Consider the following 24,597-nt stretch of genomic DNA (forward strand, 5'->3'; position numbering starts at 1 on the left):
GTCTAAACATTCCTCATTATTCCCCAAACATTCCCCATTATTCCCTCAACATTCCCCATTATTCCCACAATTAATTTGCTATTAATCCCTGAATAGTCCCAAAATGTTTGCTGTTGTTCCCCAATACCTGTTATTATTTTCCAAATATCCCCAAGCTATTTTCCTATTATTTCCCAAATATTTCCTGTTATTCCCCAACCACTCCAATTGGTTATTATTCCCCAAATATTCCCCAATTATTTCCTATTATTCCCATAATTAATTGTCTGTTATTCCCTAAATATCCCCTGAAGATTTGATATTATTCCCCCAATATTTGTTATTATTTCCCAGATATTCCCTAAGCTATTTCTCTATTATTCCTCCAAAAATCCTCCAAATATTCCCCATTATTCCCCAAATATTCCCCATTATTCCCCAAATATTTCCTACTATTCTCCCAATTCATTTGATATTTTCCCCAAAAATATTTGCTGTTATTTCCAAATATTCCCTAAGCTATTTTCCCATTATTGCCCAAATATTTCCTGTCATTCCCTAAACATTCCCCAAATACTCTCCATTATTCCCCAAATATTTCCTATTATTCCCCAAATCCCTTTTGTATTACTTTTCAAATATTTCCTGTTGTTCCCTCAATAATTTGCTATTATTCCCCCAATATTCCCTAACTATTTGGTATTTTTCCCCCAATATTTGCTATTATTTCCCAGATATTCCCTAAGATAATTCCCTATTATTCCCCCAGACATTGTCCAAATATTCCCCATTATCCCCCAAATATTCCTCAAACAACTCTTCTATTACTTTCCAAACATTCCCCCAATATTTGCCATTATTCTCCTGATAATTTGCTGTTATTCCCCAAATATTCCTTATTATTTCCCATCTATTTCCCAAACCATTTTGCTGGTTTTCCCCAAATATTTGCTGTCATTCCCGAGCTATTCCCCCAACCATTTTCCTATTGTTTCCCAAAGATTTGCTATTTTTCCTAAAATATTTTCTATCATTCCCCAAACTATTTTGCTGGTTTTTCCCCAAATATTCCTCTGATACTTCCTGATATTCCCCAAGTACTGCCTGTTATTCCCCACACCGTTGCTCCTTTCCTTCCCTTTTCCTCCAGGTGGATCCAATGGATGGGGTGACACAGCCCCCCCCCCTGCACCCTCCCTGTCCCCACATTCCTGTGTCCCCATGTCCCTGTGTCCCTATATTCCTGTGTCCCCATGTCCCCACATTCCCAGTCCCTGTACTGTCCATGTCCCTATATCCCCATGGCCCCACATCCCATGTCCCTGTACCCACCATGTCCCCACATTCCTGTGTCCCCATGTCCCTGTATCCTGTGTCCCAGTGTCCTCATGTCCCCACATCCCATGTCCCTGTACTCCCCATGTCCTTGTGCCCCAGTATCCCATTTTTCCATATTCCCGTGTCCCTGTACCTGCCATGTCCCCATGTTCTGAATCCCATTTTTCCATATTCCCACGTCCCTGTTCCCATGTCCCCATGTCCCTGTATCCCATTTTCCCATGTTCCTGTACCCATGTCTCCACGTTCTGACATCCCCATGTCCCTGTATCCCATTTTCCCATGTCCCTATATGCATGTCCCCACATTCTGAATCCCCTTTTCCCATGTTCCTGTACCCATGTCCCCATGTTCTGAATCCCATTTTCCCATATTCCTGTGTCCCTGTACCTATGTCCCCATTTTCTGACATCCCCATGTCCCTGTATCCCATTTTCCCATATTCCCGTGTCCCTGTACCATGTCCCCATGTTCTGACATCCCCATGTCCCTGTATCCCATTTTCCCATGTCCCCGTGTCCCATTTTCCCATGTCCCCATGTCCCTGTATCCCATTTTCCCATATTCCCATGTCCCTGTACCATGTCCCCATGTTCTGACATCCCCATGTCCCTGTATCCCATTTTCCCATGTCCCCGTGTCCCATTTTCCTGTGTCCCCATGTCTCTGTATCCCATTTTCCCATGTTCCTGTACCCATGTCCCCATGTTCTGAATCCCATTTTCCCATATTCCTGTGTCACTGTACCATGTCCCCATGTTCTGACATCCCCATGTCCCTGTATCCATTTTCCCATGTCCCCATGTCCCTGTATCCCATTTTCCCATGTCCCTGTACCCATGTCCCCACGTTCTGACATCCCCATGTCCCTGTATCCCATTTTCCCATGTCCCCATGTCCCTGTATCCCATTTTCCCATGTTCCTGTACCCATGTCCCCATGTTCTGAATCCCATTTTCCCATATTCCTGTGTCCCTGTACCCATGTCCCCATTTTCTGACACCCCCATGTCCCTGTATCCCACCTTCCCAATGTCCCCATGCCCCTGTGCCCGCCATGTCCCCATTCCCGTGTTCCCCCTGCCCTTTTCCCCCATTCCCAGGTTCCCACCTTGCGGGCGAGGTGTTTGAAGTCCTCGGTGGTGGTGATCCTGCCCACCTTGCAGTCGGGTTTGCGGTAGGGGTTCAGGCACTGCACGATGAACTGGGACATCTGCGGAGACACCCCGGGATCAGCTCCCCAGTCCCACCATCCCGGCCCCATCCCAGTGCCCCGGGAACACCCACCTCCTTCCGGAACACCTCCTTGCTCTTCTTGGCCAGCTCGCTGGACGTGTCGGCTTCCGCCGTCTTGGGCTTCTTGGAAGACTGGGAAGGGGGAATGGAGGGATGTCAGCGCTTCCCTGGCCCTCTTCCCACCTCAGGAACTGCCCAGCCCACCCCACAGCCCGGTGGGCAGTGTGTGCTTCCCACCCCATTCCCAGTGAGCTTCCCAGCCCATTCCCAGTGAGCTTCCCAGCCCATTCCCAGTGAGCTTCCCAGACCAGTCCCAGTGAGTTTCCCAGTCCAATACCACCACACTCTTCAGTCCATTCCCTGCACACTTCCCAGCCCATTCCCAGTGACTTTCCCAGCCTGATGAGGCTCTCCAGCCCAATCCAGGGACTTTCCAGCCTGATCCCAGTGAGCTTCCCAGCCCAGTGCTGGTCTCTTCCCAGTCTGATCCTGGCAGTCCCAGTGAGCTTCCCAGCCTGGTCCCGGTGTGCCCCCCAACCCATTCCCACTATCCTTCCCAGGCCATCCCCAGTGCTGTCCCCAGTCCATTCCCACTATCCTTCCCAGGCCATCCCCAGTGCTGTCCCCAGTCCATTCCCGATCCCTTTCCCAGCCCAGTCCCGGCACCTCCCAGCCCAGTGCCAGCACATTTCCCAGCCTGATCCAGGCACGTTTCCCAGCCTGGTGAGTTTCCCAGCCCAATCCTGGCAGTTCCACACCCCAAACCAGGCAGCTCCCAGCCCATTCCTGCTGAGCTTCCCATCCCTGTGCCAGCACCCTGCTCACCCCAGTCCAGGTACAATTCCCAGTCCGATCCCAGCACAACCCCAGCCCACTCCCAGCATTTCCCACCCCTGATCCTGGCACTCCCCAGCTCGGTCCTGACACATTTTCCAGCCCAATCCTGGCACAATTCCCAGTCACACTCCTGGGCTGGGAGCACAGCCCTCAGGACCACTCCTTGCTCTTGTTTTCCTCGGAAAAAAAACCCTGGAAAAAGAGCATGAGCAGGTCCTGGCAGAGCTGGGCTGATCCAGAGTGGGAGCGAGTCCTGCAGTGGGGGGGTTTCCTTCAGGAATTCCCTGCGAGGGCTGGGACCCTCCACAAGCATTCACAGGGATTATCTTTAGCTGCAGCCAGGATAAAGTGGATTTTCTAGGAATTCCTGGCTGCTTCCCTGCGTGCTGATCCCTGATTTAATTTGCTGCCTGTACTGACAGAGCACGACCGGCTCCGGCTGCGTCCCGGAGCTCATCCCTTGTGCTCCACACCCACCTCCCACACACGCCCAGCCCAGGCCCTGGGACATCCTCGGAGTCCAAGGAAGGGAAAAGCAGTGTCTCTCCACCAGCACCGTTTTCTGGGAGAGCTTTGGGAACTGCAGGTCCCCACGACTTGGATTTGAAGGATGGCAAGAGCAAAAGCACTTTGGGATAGCTGGGGGAGGTTTCCCTTCTCCCTCTGCTCTTTGATGATGTTCCGACGGCTCTTTTAATTAAAAAAATCCCCATTTTTTTAAAAAGCATTTAACACTGAAAAAAGCAGGAGCCATCCCATTCCTTTCAATCCCTAAAAACGTGCCTGGCTGGAGGGCAGAGCTGCAAAATCCCGGGAGCAAAGGGACTGTGGGATGTAAATCAACCTTTCCGGGGCCGTTTTATGGCCGAGGGACATCAAAGCTCTGCAGTCCCTGCCCGGGGCTCTGCTGCCACTTCAAAGGGCCGGGAATGGGGAGCAGATGGATCCCGGATGGATCCCGGAGCGGCTCCGGCACGGCGGCGACACCAAACCCTGTAAAGCTCCACCAGCAAACCCTTCTCCACCCCCACATCCTTCTGCATCACCAGAACCTCCTTTATCCCCAAATCCTTCTCCACCAGCAAACCCTTCTCCACCCCCACATCCTTCTGCATCACCAATCCCTTCTCCACCCCCAAACCCTTCTCCACCAGCAAACCCTTCTCCAACCCCAAATCCTCCTCCACTAAACCCTTCTCCATCACCAATCCCTTCTCCACCCCCAAATCCTTCTCCACCAGCAAACCCTCCTCCAGGCCCAAACCCTTCTCCATCACCAGAACCTTCTCCACCACCAAATCCCTCTCTCCCATCAACTGTTCACCACCAGGCCCTTCTCCATCACCAATCCCTTCTCCACCAAACCCTTCTCCCCCAACAAATCCTTCTTCACCCCCAAATCCTTCTCCATCCTCAAACCCTTCTCCCTTAAACCCTTCCATCCCCAAACCCTTTTTTCCACCCCCAAATCCTTCTCCACCATGAAACCCCTCTCCACCCCCAAATCCTTCTCCATGACCAAACTCTTCTTCACCCCCAATCCCTTCTCCATTAAACCCTTCTCCATCACCAGAACCTTCATCCCCCAATCCTTCACTATCCCCTTCTCCAGCTCCAAATCCTTCCCCACCCCCAAATTCTTTTCCATCCCCAAATCTTTCTCCACCATTAAATCCTTCTCCATCACCAATCCCTTCTCCACCTTTAAATCCTTCTCCATCCCCTTCTCCACCCCCAAATCCTTCTCCTCCCCCAAAACCTTCTCCACCCTCTAAACCTTTCTCTCCCATGTGGGATGGGGGGGAAAATCTGTGCCAAAATTTGCAGGGAAAGATAAGGAGGGGAAATAGAAACTCCCTTTCCAAGCTCCTCCTCGTGCAAAGGCACCAATTTCTCCTTAGGGAATTTCTCCTCATTTTAGGCTAAAATTCACCTTTATTTTAATATTAAAACCCCCTTAACAAGGGCTTTCTCTGCTGCCCCTCCAAAGCATTCCCATAATCCAAAGCTGTGCTGCCCACCAGGAAAACTAACCCAGGAAAAGCCCCCAGAATGGTGGTGTCCTATTTATCAGCCTCTGGAGGAGACTGGGATGGAAAAGCCACAAAGATGCTCTTGGGGGAAAACCAGGAATGGCATCAAGAAGCCAAATGTGTGGGGAATTCTGGAGGAGCCTGACTGGGATTGTCTCCTCTGGCAGCTGGGATCTGCTCCACTGACACCGACCTTCCCATGGAGAACCAACCAGCAGGGCCACAAACACATCCTGCCACAAATCCAGGCTAAAAGGATGGAAAACCTTCGGCATCCAGCCCTGTCAGTGCCAGCATTCCCGAGCGCTCCGCCGGGCCACTCCCTCCCAAAAGCCCTTTTCCAAGGGGAAAAACGGGATTTAAAACGTGCTTTAAAGGGAAATGGTGCTGGGGGCTTCCCACACCTCTTGTGCCTTTCCATCAAAATCATCCCCCATGGAAAGGGAACACCAGGAATAGCAGCAGCAGCTGTTGGCTGGAGCCACGATGCCGGTGGGTTTAATCCCTCTTGGAAAAGGTGTGGGGTGGGGAGGAGGGCAAAAAAAATCCAAGGAATGTGGTGGGAGGCGGGAGCTATGACCATGGGAATTCAGTGCCAGGAAAAACCCGACCTTCTGGCTCTCCTGACCCAGAAGAAAAGGATTTAAAGCTCTGGAAGGAGCAGGAATCACCTCACCAGGAGGTCGCCTTTAGGAATGAGGGACTGATGGATTTAGGGAATTCCTGCACCTAAAAATTGGGATTTGGGGGCTTGAGTGAGCAGCAAAACCTGGAGGGAGCAGCCAATTCATGTCTGTCCCAAAGTGAAGCCCTTGGATCGTCACCCCAGTCCTCAGCTCCTTTTTATCCCAATTTATGGACAAAAGCCACTATTTATGGGATAAAAGCCACCACTTATGGGATAAAAGCCACATTTCTGGAAGCACCTTTCCTCGCTCCCAGGAAGCACCGAGACCCTCAAAATTCCATAGGGAGATGACTCCCAGGCTGGGAAGCAGCAGCACAGCTCTGTTCCCTTGCTCAGAAGAGCCCGACCTTCTCCTCAGCACCTTGTTCTCACCACAGGGACGTTCCCAAATATCTCCAGGCTGCTCCACACCACCAAGCTCCAGCTCATCCCTCCATAGGGATGCGTTTTCCAGCTATTCCAGCTTAATAAAACCTCAGCTAAAGCCTAAAATTAACATTCCCTTGAGAAATCCCAATATCCTCCTACAATATTTGCAACCCAAAGAAGCACAAGATCCCAGATCCACAGGGAATGGCACAGGGAACGCGTGACACTGATCCAGGGAAAAAAAAAAAACCTTGGAAAGGCTTTTCTGGAAGCAACAACCCCTTGGCTGAGCAGCAAATTCCAGGTCTGAGCTCATTTTCTAATTAACTTTTTTACAGGGAGACAAATATTTGCCAGTAATTTCCTTGGAGTGAACTGGCCAGGAAGCACTCGGAGGCATTCCGGGAATGGGATTAACCCTTGGGATCCTGGCAGCACATGGAAAGGTGACAGCAGCCCAGTGGGATGTTCCTGAGTGTCCTAGGATGGGATTTTCCTGAAGGAAAATCCAGCTCCCAGCTGTGGGAGCACCGGAGCAGCGAGAGAATTATTCCTTTCTTTCCACAGATCTCTGTTTTTCAGGGAATCAGAAAGGTATCAAAAGGGCTTCTAAGTTACATCCTTAGTTTGTCCTATTTCAACATTGCTCCCACTCATTCCCCCTTTTTTGGGGGATCATAAGGTCAGCTCCCCACAGGGGGTTGGAATCCAGGGAAGAACATCCCACAGGGAATTGCACCAGAAGAGCCGAGCACTGAGAGCATTAGGACAGATCTGAGGTCACTCCTGTCCCTGTCACCTCCCAAATCCATAGGGACCCCCCATCCTGAGCTCCATCCCAGGGCAGTGTCTCCTCACCTTCATGGGGTTCTCGTCGTACGTGGGGGTCCCCAGGTCCATCTCGGCCTCGTGCTCCAGGCCGGCGTCGTCCCCGGGGCTGTCCCACGTCGGAGGATCCCACTGGGTTTGCCTGGAGGGAGAAGGACACACAGAGACCATTGTCACCCCCTGAAAGTACCTGGGAGCTGCTCCTCGACTGTCCCATCCAGGGACACCCGGACTCCACCACCTGCTGGAGATCTCGGCCTTGTCTTGCTCTTCAGGAGGAGTTTGAAGGTTTCCAAGTTGGAGAAGGTTAAAACCCAGCAGGAAGAACTTAAAAAAAGGGAATTTGTGCTGTTTCCTATCACTGGTGACACTGTGGGATCGAGGGATGTTCATCCCCGGGATGAAATTCATGGCATGGAAAGGTGGGAACATCCCAAGGGAGACCCCAGGGAAGGTACGGCCACGGGAGCAGCCAGGCTCCGTTGGGTCTCCTCATCTCATCCCAAGACTTCCAAACCATGGACAAATCACTAATTCCTGCTGGAGTGATTGTTATTCCGAGTGTTTGAAGGCCTCCTGCTCTGCTGTGGGTGTGTCAGAGATCCGGAATGGAGGTGGAAAAGATTAATGGATGCAGAGAAATGTGTGGCAACAAGAACCGGCATCAGAACACTCCAGACACGGAAGAAAATATTCCAGCTTATCCCTTTAGAGAGGTGGATCTCCAGACACACCTCAAATGGATTTGGAAATGTAAAAAATCCTTTTAAAAATCTGAAATTCCTTATAATTTTACATAAGTTCATAGGGATTGATCCAACGCCTTGGTAACTTCCCAAACTAATCCCAAAAGTGTGGGGAAAACACTGGGAAAGTTGTATTTCCTGCTCCAGGGGTGGGGGTCGGGCTCTTCTCCCAAAAAAACAAGCGACAGGACAAGAGGGAACGGCCTCAAGCTGTGCCAGAGGTGGTTTAGATTGGATACTGGGAAAAACTCCTCATGGAAAGGGTTGTTCCGGGGCACTGATGGCATCCACATCCCGGGAGGGATTTAACATCCATGGGGATGTGGAATTTGGGGATGTATGTGGGTGATCCCCACACTCACCTGGTGACCACGTGGTAGTAGTAGATCTTCCCCTCGGGATCTCGGGCCGTTTTCCAGTTGGGAGGGAGGACGATGGTCTTGGGCTTGGGAGGAGAAGGTGGAGGCAGGTCCAGGAGGTTGTTGGTCACCACAAGCTCTGGCTGGAAACAGGAATAGGGCAGAAGGGGGGAAGAGAAGGATGTGAGGGGTCACGAGAGAGGTCAGAGGGGTCCTGAGGGCTCTTTATCCCACGGGAGAACAGCTGGGATGCAGCAGAGCTCACCTGCTGGATGGGCTGGGGCTGCCCGGCCGCCACGATGGTGGTCACGGCTGGGGGGGGCTGGACAATGACTCCCTGGGGATGAGCCGTGTAGATCTGCTGGCCCTGGATGTACTGGAGACCTGGCTGGGCATAACTCTGCAACGGAGCACAGGGAATCACACTCAGCTGCTTCTCCCAAAAAAAACCTTTCACTGGAGGACACAGAGCAGCTCCACCATCCCAGGTGGCTCCAAGCCCCAGGTTGTCCAACCTGGTCGGGGACACTTCCAGGGATCCAGGGGCAATCACAGCTTCTCTGGGAAATCTGTTCCAGTCCCTGTCCACCCTCACAGCCAACAATTCCTTCCCAATATTATCCTTATAATTTGCTTTAAGTGGTAGCTCCAGACCTGCTTCCAAAAGCCAACGGAAGCCAAGCTCACAGCTCCACGTTTTCCTGCTTTACTCAGCGGCAGTGGAAGCTCTTCCCAAAACACAGCCCTTCAACGGCCAAAAAACCAATATCACTTTTATAAACAGGGTATAAAATATAAAACATTTCTGGAAGCTGCAAATTCCTGCCTGGCCCCAACAACTATGGAATCATCATCCCTGGAGGTGCCCAATATCCCCCTGGAGATGTTCAATATCTCCCACACCTGAACTGTCCAATATCCCCCATCCCTGCAATTGTTCAATACCCCCCATCCCCAGAATTGTTCAATATCCCCCATCCTTGGAAGTGTCCAATATCCCCCATCCCTGGAATTGTTCAATATCCCCCATCCCTGGAATTGTTCAATATCCCCCATCCTTGGAAGTGTCCAATATCCCCCATCCCTGGAAGTGTCCAATATCCCCTGTCCCTGGAGGTGTCCAATACCCCCATCCCTGGAATTTTTCAATATCCCCCATCCCTGCAGGTGTCCAAGGTCAGGTTGGACAGGGTTCCCTCCTGGAGCAAGCTGGGACAGTGGGAGGTGTCCCTGCCCATCGCAGGGGGTGGGACTGGATGATCCTTAAGGTCCTTCCAACCCAAACCACTCCACGATTCCACGATTCTCTGATTTACGGCGTTCGTAGACAGGAAACACGCCAAAATGTGCTTTTCTCCTATTTTTGGGTGGGAAGCTCCCCGAGAAGAGCCGAGTAGATGCTCCCAGATTACGAGAAGTTGCAAAGAGAGAGTCAGCTCCATGTTTTCCCCACGTTCCACATCTCCCAGAGAATTTACCTGGACGATGGGCGGGGTGGTCTGCGAGTAGGGCGAGGTGACGCCGTAGACGGTCTGGCAGGTCTGGCCCTGGTAGTAGATGGTGGGCTGGGACTGGGCGGGGGAGTAGGGCTGCTGCACGGCCACGGCCTGCTGGCCCGACTCCCACACGGGGCCGTAGCCCTGGCCCTGCACGGCCCCCGGCGCCGCCACCGGCAGCACGGCCACGTTGGGCTCGGGGTGCACCACGGCCTCGCCCGGCGCCACGTACTGCGGCGGCGGCACCTCCACGGCGGCGGCAGCGGCGGCCACGTGCTGCACCACCGGCACCGGCTGCGCCGCCGCGCCCAGGGCCGGCTCCACCGCGTGCCCCACCAGAGTCTGGGAGTGCTCGTATCCCGCCGGAGAGCACATGGAGTCCATGGAGGGCGTGGGCAGCAGCACCTTGCCGGCGTTGGGGTTGCTGGGGTCCACGTAGGCCTGCATGGGGTAGCCGGGGGGGTACCCCAGGAAGCTGTGGTGGGGGGTCCCGTAGCCCATGGAGTCGTAGGGGAGCGGGGACGCCATTCCCAGGTTTTGGAGCTGCTGCTGCTGTTTCTGGGCCTCCCGCTGGGCCACCTCCTGCTCGAAGAGCTTCCGGCGCTCCTCCGTGGAGAGCTTGTTGCGGTCCTTGGGACGCACCTTCTTCTTGGAGGACGCCGGCGTGTCATACCTGGGAGAGAAGGGAGAGGGAAAGGGCTTGGGAGACCTCGGGAAGCTGTGGGTCCAAGGATCCCGCAGAAAAAGGACCAGGAAAAACCACCGGGAAAACCTGGAACGCCCAACAGCAGCGGCAGCAATTCTTAAAAACACTCCTTTTTTTTCCAGCTGTTTGACCAACTGTGGGAACTCAGGAGAAACACCCACTGGTCCTGCTCATCCACGAGGAAGGAGCCAGGGCCCAGGATGTGATTCCAATGGACTGAGCAACTCCAGTCTGGGGCTGCTGGAGAGGCAAAGATGTCATAGGAATTGTCTGGAGGAGCTGTAGGCAGCACTGGGGGAGGGAGGGAACACCTCCAGAGCCAAGAGAGCCCAAGGAAAGGGCAGAAGCAGAAGACCCTCTGGCATTTTTTCCCAAAGCAGGGCCAACAAGGAGCTTGGAAGAGGCTCCCAAACAGAAGGAGAAGCTCAAACTATGGCATCTCCACTCCCAAATTCCAGCATTGGATCAGCATCCCATCCTTCCTACCTGAGGAACTCCCACTTTCCAGGGCCTAAAGGGGCTCCAGGAGAGCTGGAGAGGGACTGGGGACAAGGCATGGAGGGACAGGACAAGGGGGAATGGCTTCCCACTGCCAGAGGGCAGGGTTAGATGGGATATTGGGAAGGAATTCTTCCCACTCGGCAGCTGCAGGCAGGACAAAGAACAAGGGAATCACAAGCAGCACATTCCTGTTTGGAGTTCTGCTCATTCCCAGACCACTTCAGCTTCAATAATTAACACTGTGGATGGATTTTTTTTAATTCTTTCAGAGTTTTCATCCCAAAACATGGAGCAGCTGGAGGGATTTTTCCAAGAAATTAAAGAAGTGAGGGGAAAAAAAAAAAAAAAGCCGAAGGACTTTGATCAAAGCTCAGCCAAGGAAAGTTTCAGATCCAAGGTGGCGATTCTGAGACGTTCCAAGTGCGGCAAAAAAGGGATTAAAGGGAAAAATGCTCTGCAGCCTTAATAGGACAGATTCTCCAAAGCATCCGGGATGTTCTCCACATATCCTGAGATCCATTTCCATATCAAAAGCACGTTGCTACCAACAGATCCACTTAAGCTGCTTCCTGGCATTCCCAGGATCCGCTAATCTGAACCTCATTGACGTGAAGGGTTTGATTTCCATAATTAAAGTCTTTCCTGGCACCGCCTGGAATGTTTAGAGGAGGAGCAGCCGAGGAGAAAACCGAGGGTTTAATGTTCCTCTCTCCACCTCCTGTGTTATTTTTCCTCATTAAATCCTTGGGATAACAAAGTGGGATGGTCAGAGTGGGGAGAACATTCCCAGAGAAGGATGTTGGTCCTTCACTGCTCAGGGATACACACAAGGAAGAGCCAGAACAGGCAACTCCTCCCCCCAAAAACCCACTTGTTCTGTTAAAACAACCCAAAAAATCCATTATTTATTTACTTCCTAGTGTGTTTCCACCCTGCCAATGCCTCATTCCAGGGGTATAGATTTCCCTCTTTGTTTCCTATCCAGATGTTTCCAACTCTCCCAGCACAGCTCCACGTGAGGAGCGAAGTTCCCTGGTCTGGCTGACTCGGCACCGATTGTTCCCTAATTACTGAGTGCCTTTGGATCCAACTGAACAGGGACAGCAGAAAACTGAACTTCTTTAAAGGAAATTCCACGGGATTTTTCCTGCCTGGAACATGATCTCAAGTCTCTCTGACCTGCAAGACATGGAATGTTTTCCTTCTCTTAATCACGAGTCGCCTTCTCAGCCCTGGAGTGGTGCCACCATTCCCAAGGGAAGGAGACACAGCACCAGCCTGGTGGGATCACACCTGCCTGGATTGTTGTCCTCACAGGAATATTTAGGGAATAATCCCTCGATCAAGGAAGTTTTTGGTGCTAGAATTCCTGCCTGGCCTGGGCATTGCTCCCTCCTGTACAGGCAGGGCTTGTTCCAAGCTCAGAATACTGGGAAGAGGTGGAGGAGGAGAAGGGAATGGGTTTCAAAGGGCTCATAAGACCTCTTAGCATTAAGAGAGCTACACCCTGGAATTCCTGGATTCCCCATCCCTGGAAAGGTTCATAGCCAGGTTGGATGAGGTTTGGAGCCACCTGGGGCAGTGGAAGGTGTCCCTGCCCGTGGCAGGGGGCAGCACTGGGAGATCTGTAAGATCCCTTCCAACCCAACCCATGCCATGAGCCCAAATTTCCATGCCAGAGCTGGCACAGCTTCCCTGGTCACCCAGCCCTCATTCCCAAACCATGCCTGGAGATGAAGGTGTAGGTTATCCCAGAGGGAAAGGCCACCAAACTCCGAGGAACCACCCAACTCCGGTCAGGGAACGAATCGCACACGGGATTCCTCCAGGAGAAAATTCCCTTCCCCAGCCCTGGGTGACTTCAAAGATCACCGGGATCATTTTTCCAGGAGATTTCACCCGGGAACAGGACAGATCCCTGCCAGCCCCCTCACCTGTCCTCCGGCCTCTTGGTGCCGCGCTCGTAGCCCGAGGGCGGAGGGGACAGCGAGTCCCGGCGTCGCTTCCTCTCCTTGCTCTGGCTCTGCCACTCGGGATCCCGCTCCCGGCTCAGGGGGGGGTTCTTGGGAGTAGGGGGCTGATCCCGGAGCCCGGCTGGATCCCTCCCACGGTCAGCTGTTGGGAAAAAACAGGGAGAAAGAGGGAATTTTTGTAGTTCTGAATATTAACAGCTCCCCTCTCCTCAGGTTGTGCCGGCAGAGGTTTAGGTTGGATACTGGGGACAATTCCCTCCTGGAAAGGGCTGTTCAGCCCTGGCACAGGCTGGAGCCCCCACCTCTGGTGGGATTTAGAAGCCTTGTGGATGTGGCACTTGTGGACACGGTTTGGGGTGCCCTTGGCCATGCTGGGGAATGTTGGATTTGATGGTCCTGGAGGGTTTTTCCAACCCCAGTGACTCCACGTTTCTGGCTGTCCCACATCCCCCTCAGGGCTCCACATCCCACCGCCCCTTGCTCAGATAATTCCAAGGAGCAGGAATGCTGAGTTATGAAGGCAGAGCATCCCTGGACACCCCAACCTGGGAAAATGAAGTGGTTTCCTGGGAGCAGAGCGATGGGAAGAGGGGAGGACGTACCACTGCTCTCCTTCTCCGCCTGGCTCTTCTTCGGGATGCGATACACCTCCTGTGGGAAAGCCACAAGCAGGGTCAGGCTCCAGCTACCCCCAAAAGCAACCCAAATATCTACAGAGCTACAGAAATCATCACATAAACCATGAATTCATGAGAAACCATCACAAAAAAGTGTCTCTGGAAGGAAAGTTCTCATTTTAGGCAAATTAGCCAGGTGCTTTCTATATATTTCCTCTTTTTCTCTGTGTTTCCTCTGCTCAGTGCCTGATGTTTGATGGATTCAGGTGGAATTTTGGAACAAGAACTCCATGAGGAGCTGCAGGACCCACACTGGTCACATCCCACCACAGGATACAAACCCCTGGACTTGCAGTTCTGCTGGAGCAGCAAAGAAATGATTTTTCCAACTAAAAAAGCTCCTGTTCAGGTACAAAATTGTGCTTTTCTGCCTCTTATTTGCCAGCCCTGGTGTTCCCACAGAGACTTGGGCCCTGAGCTGGACACTGTCCCCAAACCACATCGTGGTGACATGAGGGTCTGTCACCAGCTCCTCTTGTGGTACTCCATGATCCCTCTGGGACCATTCCAATGGAGATATTCCACGGTTCTGGTTCAGCAGCTTGGAGAGAGACACGGTGCTGGTGGTTTTGTCATCTGCTCACCCTTCTCCCATGGAGCATCCCTGGGCTTCTCCCAGTTCCCTCCTCGCTGGGACAGGGTCCACCACGATCCCATGATGTTCCCCGTATCCAGTGTGTCCCATGGGAGGAAAACTCCCAGCTCTGAGTAACCCCTTGGACCAAGCTCCTGCTGGAGCTGCTGAGATCAGACACCAACACCCACCACTCTTTGCACAGAAGCAAATTCCACACCCTCTGCTCTTCCAGCTCCAGGGTCCTCAACATGGGAAGGACATGGAGCTGCTGGAGAGAGTCCAGAGGAGGCCCTGGAGATGCTCCAGGGCTGGAGCCCCTCTGCTCTGGAGCCAGGCTGGGAGAGCTGGGGGGGTTCCCCTGGAGAAGAGAAGGCTCCAGGGAGAGCTGAGAGCCCCTGGCAGGGCCTGAAGGGGCTCCAGGAGAGCTGGAGAGGGACTGGGGACAAGGGATGGAGGGACAGGACAAGGGAATGGCTTCCCAGTGCCAGAGGGCAGGGAGAGATGGATATTGGGAAGGAATTCCTGGCTGGGAGGGTGGGGAGGGGCTGGAATGGATTTCCCAGAGAAACTGTGGCTGCCCCTGGATCCCTGGAAGTGTCCAAGGCCAGGTTGGAGCAACCTGGGCTGGTGGAAGGTGTCCCTGCCCTGGCAGGGGGTGGCACTGGATGATCCTTAAGGTCCCTTCCAACTCAAACCATTCTGGGATTCTAAAAAAGGGAAGAAGAGTCGGGAATGAGGATGAAAACCTCCCTAAGGTCCAGGTTTAACATCCCCATTAAACCCCACTGGATTACATAGGAACAACTATTCTAATGTCATTTTAACCAACTGTGTCTCCCTAGAACCAAGAAATGAGTTTTATCAGCACCTTTCCATGCTCAGCAGGATTTTTCATTGGAATATTCTGGCACTCATGGTGTAAATCCCATTTTCTTAGTGATCCTCGTGATCCCACAATCTGTATCCTGAGTTTTCACAGCATTAGTGACTCTCCAAGGACTGAGAGCTTGGACTAAAAAGCTCATTTTTGTTCAATTCCAGCTTCTACCAAACCCTTGCTCTGTTCCTTTCCTGAAGGAATACAGCAATTCCCAAGAATTCCCAGTTATTTGAGGCAGAACGTGATGAACCAGCAGGGAAAAGGAATTCAACCCAAACAAATCAACCCTGAACAATCTGAGGGAGAAAATGTGGAGGATCCCTGAGGGAGCAGCAGCTGCATCCTGAAAAACCACCATTAAATCCTAAAAGAGAAGCTCAGTGTTCTAAAAATAAGGTGTTTTGTGTGGTGTCCTGAGATTCCAGCTTTGCCAGGGAAGGATTTAGGGACCTTGCCTAAAATATCCTTTAATTTGGGGCATGGATGAGGCAGAAGAGGGGAAAAATATGGAATAAACTGTTCCTGGGGGGTGAAATCTGCTCCTAGTTGGGTGTTTAAAGCTTTACCTCAACTTGACTCCCAGATTTTATATAATATCCTGGGTTTTTTAAGTTCCTTGATTTTTGGGGAATTAATTACCTGGGGTCTCCACTGGGCTCATTGACAACGTGTCCACCCCCAGCACTGGATTTAATGACACCCCAGCTTTGAGATTCCCACTTTTTTAGGGAAAAATCCACCTCCCCAAGGGCTAAGAAATTCCACTTTCCTTGAGTGAAATAAAAGAAAGGATAAAAAAACCCCATTGCAGTTTGTTCATGAGGCAAAACCACTTCAAAAGTGCTGCTGAATGTTAAAAAAAAAAGGGATTTTGGCCAAGATTTTTGTTTCATAAAAAGGATTTTTTGCTTTTCTGTGGAGCCTCAAAAGCCCCACGTGAGGTTTGAAGCATCTCCAAAGATGAAAGGCTTTAAAATGGTGTAAAAAAAGCTTTTTTTTTGGTTGTTCTTATTTATTTGCACGTTTGCTATGGATTAAAGGACCCCGAATGCAGGGGTGTTTTTTAATGAAATGCAGAGAAATGAGGGAGCAGCTCCGTGTTTGGGGTGGGAAGAGATGCAGGAGGAGCCTATAATTATATATTTATTAATTATAGATTAAATTCTATATAAAATTATATACAAAATTGTGGAATCATGGAATGGTTTGAGTTGGAAAGAACCTTAAAGCTCATCCAGTTCCACCCCCTGCCATGGGCAGGGACACCTTCCACCAGCCCAGGTTGCTCCAAGCCCCATCCAGCCATAATATATCTATTTATTCTTATTTTTCCATATAATTCCAGAGCTCTGGATGCCAGGGATTATTTCCCCTCCTGTGGGAAGGAAGTGACCACAGGGGCAGGTTCTGAAGCCCCAAAATCCTCCCCCAGCAAAGGGGTTCCTTTATTTTTTTTCTCTCTGTCCCACATCACCCCCCCCAAAAAAAGTCACTCCCAGAGCAGCACATCCATGAAAACCTCCCTGGGGCCTCCCAAGTGCTGTTCCCAGGAGGAAAGGGGTGATGAGGAGCCACCAACTATGAGATGATGGAGGACAACGGAACGGAGGGAAGAGAAACTACACTAGCCTTCCCAGCTCCTAAAAAGGATTTGTCCCAATAAATAGCAGGATGGGGAACGGGAAACTACTGGGAAAAGGGTCAGTGGGAATAGGAGGAGGACAAGGACCACTTGAGTAAGTGGAATTGGGAATCATGGAACTGCCACTCCTGCCATGCGTCGCTTTAGGTTCACCAGGACATTGGGGGAACCCAGTCCAGGATCCATCCCAACAAACTGGCCAGTCCCAACCAAGGTCCAGGAAGCCCAAAATCCAAGAGAATTACGAGCAGGGAGTGAGCTCTGTCCTGTTGGGGAGCAATTCCAGCTTCACCCAACGGCTCCGGAGCCTCCAGTGTCCGTCTGGGAAGACGGAACAGCAGAGGCTTTGAACCAGCAATAAACATGGGAATATGTCAGGATTGCTCCATGAAAACCAGATGCTGGTCAAGCCAGGCCGGGGAAACTCCCAAGAAAAGCCTGTTTTATTTTTGGAAACGGAAGCTGCTGGCTCGGAGCTGCCCAGCTCCTAAATCAATCCTAACGGGCTCCAAATGGCTCCCGAGATTCCAGCACGGCTTTGAAGGGACTGCATGGAAAATGAGAGGCAGAAAGCGAAGTGACACGAGTCTGGCAGGAACAAAAGGAGGAGGGAAGCGGGATTTGGGCTCTCCAGCTGCAGGGACAAACCACCCTCAGGTTGGGAAAGGGAAAAGAGCGGCAGGATGGACTCAAGACTCAACGGATGCAGCAGAAGGAAAGGAAGTTGTGCCTCCATGGAACCTTCTCCACAAATCTGTCCCTCAGCTGCCAGTTATCCCTGACTTAACGGCTGGAGTTAATGATCCTAGAGATCTTTTCCAATCTTAAGGATTCCATGATTCCATCCCACGATTCTATGAACTTCTGTTGACTTTTGAAGGAACATCATGTGACCAAATCCATCCCCTTCCAGGTTGGATCCTCTTCCTTCCCTTCCTCCCTCCTGCTCCTCTCCTCTCTTTCCTCTGCAGCTCCAGCAGAATCCCAAGGGATGGAGGAGAGCAAGAGGAAGGAAGGACTTAATGCCACGAGATCCCTGCTTGGAGGCCAAAGAACCCCACCACAAACAACGGCCTGGCCGCTCCCCAGTCCCATTGTTTTCCCAAACTATTTCTTGCTCTAAGTCACAACGAACTGTAAGATTCCCAATTAAAACACGGGATGTGCGTGCCGGAGACAAAGCCAGGAACCGCGGGATGGCTTCACTGGGAAGAGCATGGGCAAGAGGAGCTTCACAGGACTGTCCTACCAAGAGAAGTCAGGATGTGACTTGGGAAGAGCATCTCAGGGGAAGATGGATCTTGGCTGGCCTGGACCACCCAAACCCTGTTGTCCACTTCCAGACTGAAACGGCCTCCGGGGGAGGTTTAGGTTGGATATTGGGAAGATTCCTTCATGGAAGAAAGCTGTCCAGCCCTGGCACAGGCTGGAATCCCCAGCCCTGGAGGGATTTCAAAGCCCTGTGGATGTGGCACTTGAGGACACGGGTCAGTGGTGGCCTTGGCAGTGCTGGGGGACGGTTGGACTTGATGGTCCAAGAGGGCTTTTCCAGCCTTAACAATTCCTTGATCCCACGATTCTTAAGCCCTCAGATAGGTGTTTCCATGGCACAGAGAAAGCCCACCCTGGCCAGAGTCGGGGTGACAACTCGGCCTCAACCTCCAAGTCACTGTGAAACACGAGGCCAAAGTGTCCAACTGAGACCTTCTGCACCCAAGGGTGGCTCTTCCACAAGATTTTTCCTAAAATCAAGACCTTCTCCACCTCCTAAGGACAGGGGCTGTGGATCCTCTGATCCACAACTCCTCCCTGCCCCTTCCCAGCAGGTGAGGGGCCTCCTCTGCCCCCTCAGGGGTGGGAGAAGATTCCCAAAGCTCTGTCCCACCTGAGGCAGAGCCCAAACGTGTCCTCCTGTCCCTCAACCTCAACTGCTCAAACCTCAGCCCTCAAAAGGATGTTGAGAGAACCTCCCCAGGCTTGGTCCTACAGCTTGTTCTGGTGATTCCAAGAGGGTGGAGCACCAGGTCTGGTGGCCACGTGTCACCTCCACCATGGATGTGTCCGCACGGATCGGCCCCTGGAGCCTTACCTGAGCGCAATCCTCCGGCTGGAGCGGGCTAAGGGACCTGGAAGAACCACGTTGAACCACCACCTGTGCCCTCACCGGGTTGTGCCCCACTGGGAGTGAGTTTTGAGCCTGGGAGAAGCCGTGCGGCGCTTCCCTGGACAGCGGGAACGGCGCCCACGAGCCCGGGCTGGAAACTCATCCCGCCGGGAATGTCAGTGTGTGTCGTGCCGGGTGTGTGAGAACGGCCAACACTCCTCACTACGGAGTGCTGGAGCCCTGGAAGGACTTACAAGTCCTGTGTGTAGAGGTAGAGAAAAAAAGAGCTCACTTAATCCTTTCATGCCAGGAGTCGGGATTTTCCCGGAGCGACGTCCATTGCCGGCAATGGACGCACCAAAATAACGTCGGCATCCCCGAGTTAACCACCTCTGTCCTCCTGGCACCTATCACACTGCCATGCATCAGCCAGCTTCCCAACCATCTTCCCGGTTCTTCACGCTATGGCCTCTCCCTTCTTCCACACGGAGTTGAGGAAAGGAGACACATGGGGAGCTCCAGGCTGCCCTGAGAAGCTGGATGGAAACGGTGGAAATTACAAGGGGATCATCAGCAAGACTGGAGAGGACGTTTCAGATCCCCCCACCCCGCCCCAGCCAATGGCAGATGTTCCACCACTCCAGGAAAACCAGCTTTTAAAAAGCTTGGATGTGCTGGAAAAGGCACCTGGGGGTGAGTTATCCATCCCCGTTCCACCTAAAGTGCTTCCAGCCTGGGCTTGTCTTTTAGACATTGGCACCTGGGTCTCATCAGGTGAGTGTTGGACAGAAGCAGTTAACTCTTAGAGCCACGAAAAAATCCAGGACACAGTAAATTCCCAGCTCACAGATTCCCTACGAGTGTTTTACGGGAGAGAAACGAGTTGTCACAACCCCAGGTCAGGATTCTGTGGGGTTTTTTGGGATGGATTTGCTGGGATTACACAAGCTCATGAGATCCAACCCCATCTCTACAACCAGACCATCACTGCAATGACCCGAATTTAAATTAAACACACAGAGAGGATGGGAATCCACATTTAAAACTGGGAATGTGTTGGGATTCCACAGCCCAATCCTGGCCTCCAGCAAAGCTCTGCAGACACCAAGGCTGAGCTTCCCCAAGCTCGAGAGAAAACCCAGATCTTGGGGTTTAACCATCAGGTTCAACTTGGTTTCAAACCAACATTTTGAAGGAATTTTGTGATACTTCCCACATTTTGTTAGTGGTTTTCAGCAGTTTTTCCGTGCTGGTTCCAAACACTGAGTCTGGATGCCCAAAACAAGTCTGAGTGGGCCTGACTTAACTCTAAAACAGGTTGGACTTGTTGACCTTGGAGGTCTTTTCCAACCGCAACAACTCCCTTGGCAACGGATGGAAAAGGACTTTTTTCCAGCTCCTCCATAAATTCAACCTGACAGCGTCGCTTTGATGAGAAAACCACATCAATATCAAGAGCCTACAAATTAAAATCTGGGAAATGATCCACTTGGGAAAAAAGAGGGGGGAAAGAACCAAAGCACAACCCAACTTCTCTAGAGAAACATATTTGAGTTGTCTCCCTTCTCCCCCCACTGACATTCAGGGCCCAAATGATGGCTCTCAAACTGTTCAAGAGTCTCTGATTCTTCTGGAAAATTCAGATTTAAGGTAAAATTTCCCTTAAGTCTCCCCCATTTATAAATCCTGATGTTTGTAGCTCCGAAGCAGAGGTCCAGGAGCTCAGAGCTCCTGAGGCCTCCTCCGTCTGCGCTGCACAATTAACGCCCGTTATTTTAATTAACCTCTTTGAATCAATGCTCATTATCAAACTCGAGGGGTAAATGGACTCTTTAGCTCTGTGATGCCTCATTTGACGCTTTAAACTCTTGCCAATAATTAAAGCTGGGCTGATGGTTGATTAAGAGAAGGGTAGGAGACCCTCCAAGGCCTGTCCCGAGCCCACCCGATGACGGAAGCGCGGCAGCACCTTGGATTCCTGCTGGATCCTCAGCAACCACTGTTTTTATGCTCATTAAAGAGGTTCCCACTCCTCATGCTCTTGGATATAAGGAATTTAAGATAATATATGGGATATAATCCTACAGAAGCAGCAGATGAGTGGAGAGTTTCCAAAGGTCTGAAGAAACCCAGGAATGAGGGAAGCTTAGAGTGACAACTTGGATCCATAGAGCCATGGAATGGTTTGGGATGGAAGGATCTTAAGGAACTTAAGGATCATCCAGTGCCACCCCCTTGCCATGGGCAGGGACACCTTCCACTAGCCCAGGTTGCTCCAACCTGGCCTTGGACACTTCCAGGGATGGGGCAGCCACAGCTTCTCTGAGAAATCCACTCCAGTCCCTCCCCGCCCTCACAGCCAAGAATTCCTTCCCCATATCCCACCTAAACTAAATCCCTCATCTTTTAATTTAAAACCGTTACTGGAACCTCACCCTAAAAGCTGTTGGCTGAAGATCAAGTGGCCAAGTTGGCCACCTCCAGGACAGGGACACGAATCCAGAGGAGCCACCAAGCCCTTCTCTTAAGAACTTTCTGCTCAAGGAAGACTTTGATGGGAATGAAACCGCTCAGGTCTCAAATAACACCCCAAATTCGGGCATTTCCCTGATCCAAACACCAACTGCAAACCCCCAGCACGGCCTTCAAGGGAACACAACGTGGCCAAGAGACCCACTTCTGGAGGTTCCAGAATGCAGATGGAAAGCAGATGTTAAGAGGACAAGAAATGCTGAGAATGTTCAGATCATGGAATTCAGAGAATCCTGGAATGGTTCAAAGACTGGGGGGGACCTTAAGGATCATCTTGTTCCACCCCCTGCCATGGGCAGGGACACCTTCCACTAGCCCAGGTTGCTCCAACCTGGCCTTGGACACTTCTAGGGATCAGGCATTTGGGAGGAGCCTCGAACACTTCCAGGGATGAAATTTAGGAGCAGACAGTCCATCAATTTACTTCGACATTGAGGGATTTGCCCACTTCCACCCAAAATGCTCGTGGCGCTATCTCCAGCCTCTTTTCCCGATGGGATGAGAAGGGAATCTCAATCCCTCAGAGCTGCCCTTTCCCTGAACAGCCTAACAAACAACAGGATAACCATCTTTGTGTTCCCAAACCAAACTATCTCCTGATTCCAGCATCCAACACCTGGAATTCTACTGCAAGTCACACACTGAGCAACCAGAGGATCTACATAGAAAGCACTTTTTGTGTAGAAAAGGCAATTTCAGTTGTCAAACAACTACCAAAAGACATAAAATTCACCCCATTTGCACCAAACCACCACAACTCCACGTTTTTCTCAGCAAGTTGGAGCCGGAGGTGCCTCTTACCTTGAGCTCCTTCCAGCTGTCGAGCAGCCTGGTGGCCAAGTCGCTCACATCCACGATTTTATCCGTTTGCTCCTGGCTCCTCTCGCTCTCCACGTCGGACACGCCCTCCTCCTCGTCCTGGGACGGTGTCTCCATGGCCATGGGCTCCTCCAGCTTCGCCCCGTTGCTCTCCTTGGCCTCGGCTTCGGGCTCAGCCTCCAGCTCCACAGGCTGGGCTTTGCTGCTCTCCACGGGCGCGTCCGTGGCGGCTTTGACCTCCTGCTGCTGCTGTTGCTGCTGCTCCTCCGGCGCCTCCACGGGCGTTCCCTCCAGCTGGTCCAGGTCTTCCTTGCCCTCCTTGCCTTCCAGCTCGCTGGTGGTGTCCGAGATGGCGCTGTCCATGCTGTTCTCGCTGATGATCTTCAGCCTGCGGAACACCAGCTTCTTGGGGGTGTCGGCGTCGCCCTCGGAGCTCTGCTTGGCGCCGGTGTCGGGGGTGTTGAGGGGGGTGTGGGCGCGGGACGTGTTCTCGCTGGAGTAGCCGTCGCCCTCGCTGAGCTGCGGCACCGCCGTCTTGGTCTGAGCCCAGCGCTGGATGATGGGCAGCACCTTGCTCTCCTCCAGCATGTTCTTGGTAGGGATGGGCAGCAGCTCCAGGGTCTTCATGATCTAACGGCAAAGGCAAGCGGGGCCTCGTTAAAACCGTCGGGATTTAAAGCTCTGTCCAACCTGGAGTTGTTTCCTTTTCTCAAGAACTGACCGAGATTATCACAGAACCCCAGCATGGTTTGGGTTGGATGGATCTTAGGGCTCATCTCATTCCAACCCCTAGATGGAACCTTCCACTGGCCCAGGTTGCTCCAAGACCTGTCCAGCCTGGCCTTGGACACTTCCAGGGATGGAGCAGCCACAGCTCCTCTGGGAAATTAATTCCAGTCTCTCACCACCCTCACAGGGAAGAATTTGGTGCTAATATCCAATCCAAAATCTAAATACCCCATCTAATCTAACCAGTGATGGTCATAGGCCATAGGTAGGGGATTTCAGAAGAATTTCTTCCTGGAAAGGGTGGTCAGGCCTTGGCAGGGGCTGCCCAGGGAGGTTTGGAGTCCCCAGCCCTGCAGGTGTCCCAGGAAGGCCTGGCCGTGGCACTGAGTGCTCTGGGCTGGGGGACACGGTGGGGATGGGGAACAGGGTGGGCTCTGTGATCTTGGAGGGCTTTTGCAACCTTCCAGGGATGGGGCAGCCACAGCTTCTCTGGGCAACAATGACCTGGATTTTAAAGGAATACATCCAACCCACAAAACCCCACCAAAGCTGAACACTGTGACCTCGGAGCAAGTTTCAACATGTCTGAAGTTGGGGTGGGTCCCACCTATCCCAAAAAAAGAAATCACAGCAGTCACAGACTCAGAATGGTTTGGGCTGGAAGGGACCTTAAAGCTCATCCAGTCCCACCCCCTGCATGGGCATGGATACATTGCACTGTCCTGGATTGCTCCCAGTCCCGTCCAAACTGCCCAGAACCTTCTTGTAGAATCATCTTTAAGAAAGGAACTGGCAGGTGTTTCTTGCCATACAATCCCAAATTTCTTATGGAAAACAGAAACATTCCAGTTCCATCAATACCTCAAATTGCCTGTGCTTTGGCACAGGGATATAAAGGAAATAAAGCACAGGGAATAAACAGCAACAGTCTTTAAGTCTGGCTTATGAAATCCAACTCAGGAATCTAAGAAAACCACAGGAGCAAATTCCTTCCATTAATTAAGGATCTGCCTCAAGGCAGAAGTTCCAGGGCTGGAGTTCTGAGGTACCTGAGTCTGTTTCCATGAACACTTGGCACAAATCTGCATTTCAAAAAACAAAAGGAAAAGAAAATCCTGGTGATTCTGAGCTGCTAAAAACCTTCAGGGAAAGGGCTGTCCAGCCCTGGCCCAGCTGGAGTCCCCATTCCTGGAGGGATTTAACAGCCCTGTGGATGTGGCACTCGGGGACATGGGGCAGTGGTGGCCTTGGCCATGCTGGGGGAGGGTTGGACTCTATCTGGAAGGCCTTTTCCCACCTCAGTGGTTCTATGAAAGCTCCAAATCCCGTGGAATTACCGACCTCCAGCTGCAGCTTCAGGTTGTTGGCGGTGCTGCCTCTGCCATCGCCCAGCTCCGTCATCCAGATCCAGAGCAGGGACAGGCCGTGGCACTCCAGGAATGACTTCAGGCAGGACTGGGAGTGCGTGTTCTGGAGGAGCCAAAGTTAGAGAGAGGCCATGGGAATGCCCAGAGACTCCCAGGAAAAAAAACCCTTCGTCTTCCATGGG

General features: G+C 52.0%; 1 protein-coding gene across 3 annotated transcripts in view; it reads right to left on the reverse strand.

Annotated features, from left to right (window-relative positions):
- Nucleotides 1-24,597, reverse strand: part of SETD2 (SET domain containing 2, histone lysine methyltransferase) — a 51,047-nt gene that overhangs the window by 1,389 nt on the left and 25,061 nt on the right. The window contains exons 11-20 of one of the 3 annotated variants that reach the window (XM_064640061.1): nucleotides 24,390-24,518; nucleotides 22,302-22,949; nucleotides 13,691-13,739; nucleotides 13,050-13,230; nucleotides 9,891-10,581; nucleotides 8,678-8,812; nucleotides 8,416-8,555; nucleotides 7,338-7,449; nucleotides 2,604-2,684; nucleotides 2,428-2,529 (exon numbers count right to left, since the gene is read on the reverse strand). In XM_064640061.1, the coding sequence (XP_064496131.1) occupies nucleotides 2,428-2,529; nucleotides 2,604-2,684; nucleotides 7,338-7,449; nucleotides 8,416-8,555; nucleotides 8,678-8,812; nucleotides 9,891-10,581; nucleotides 13,050-13,230; nucleotides 13,691-13,739; nucleotides 22,302-22,949; nucleotides 24,390-24,518 (2,268 nt within the window). Of the gene's footprint in view, nucleotides 1-2,427; nucleotides 2,530-2,603; nucleotides 2,685-7,337; nucleotides 7,450-8,415; nucleotides 8,556-8,677; nucleotides 8,813-9,890; nucleotides 10,582-13,049; nucleotides 13,234-13,690; nucleotides 13,740-19,260; nucleotides 19,505-22,301; nucleotides 22,950-24,389; nucleotides 24,519-24,597 lie in introns of those variants that run through there. The other 2 variants (XM_064640054.1, XR_010425824.1) reach the window with 2 other exon arrangements.

The sequence above is a fragment of the Pseudopipra pipra genome, chromosome 1 (genome assembly GCF_036250125.1).
Source record: "Pseudopipra pipra isolate bDixPip1 chromosome 1, bDixPip1.hap1, whole genome shotgun sequence".
Classification (NCBI taxonomy): Eukaryota; Metazoa; Chordata; class Aves; order Passeriformes; family Pipridae; genus Pseudopipra; species Pseudopipra pipra.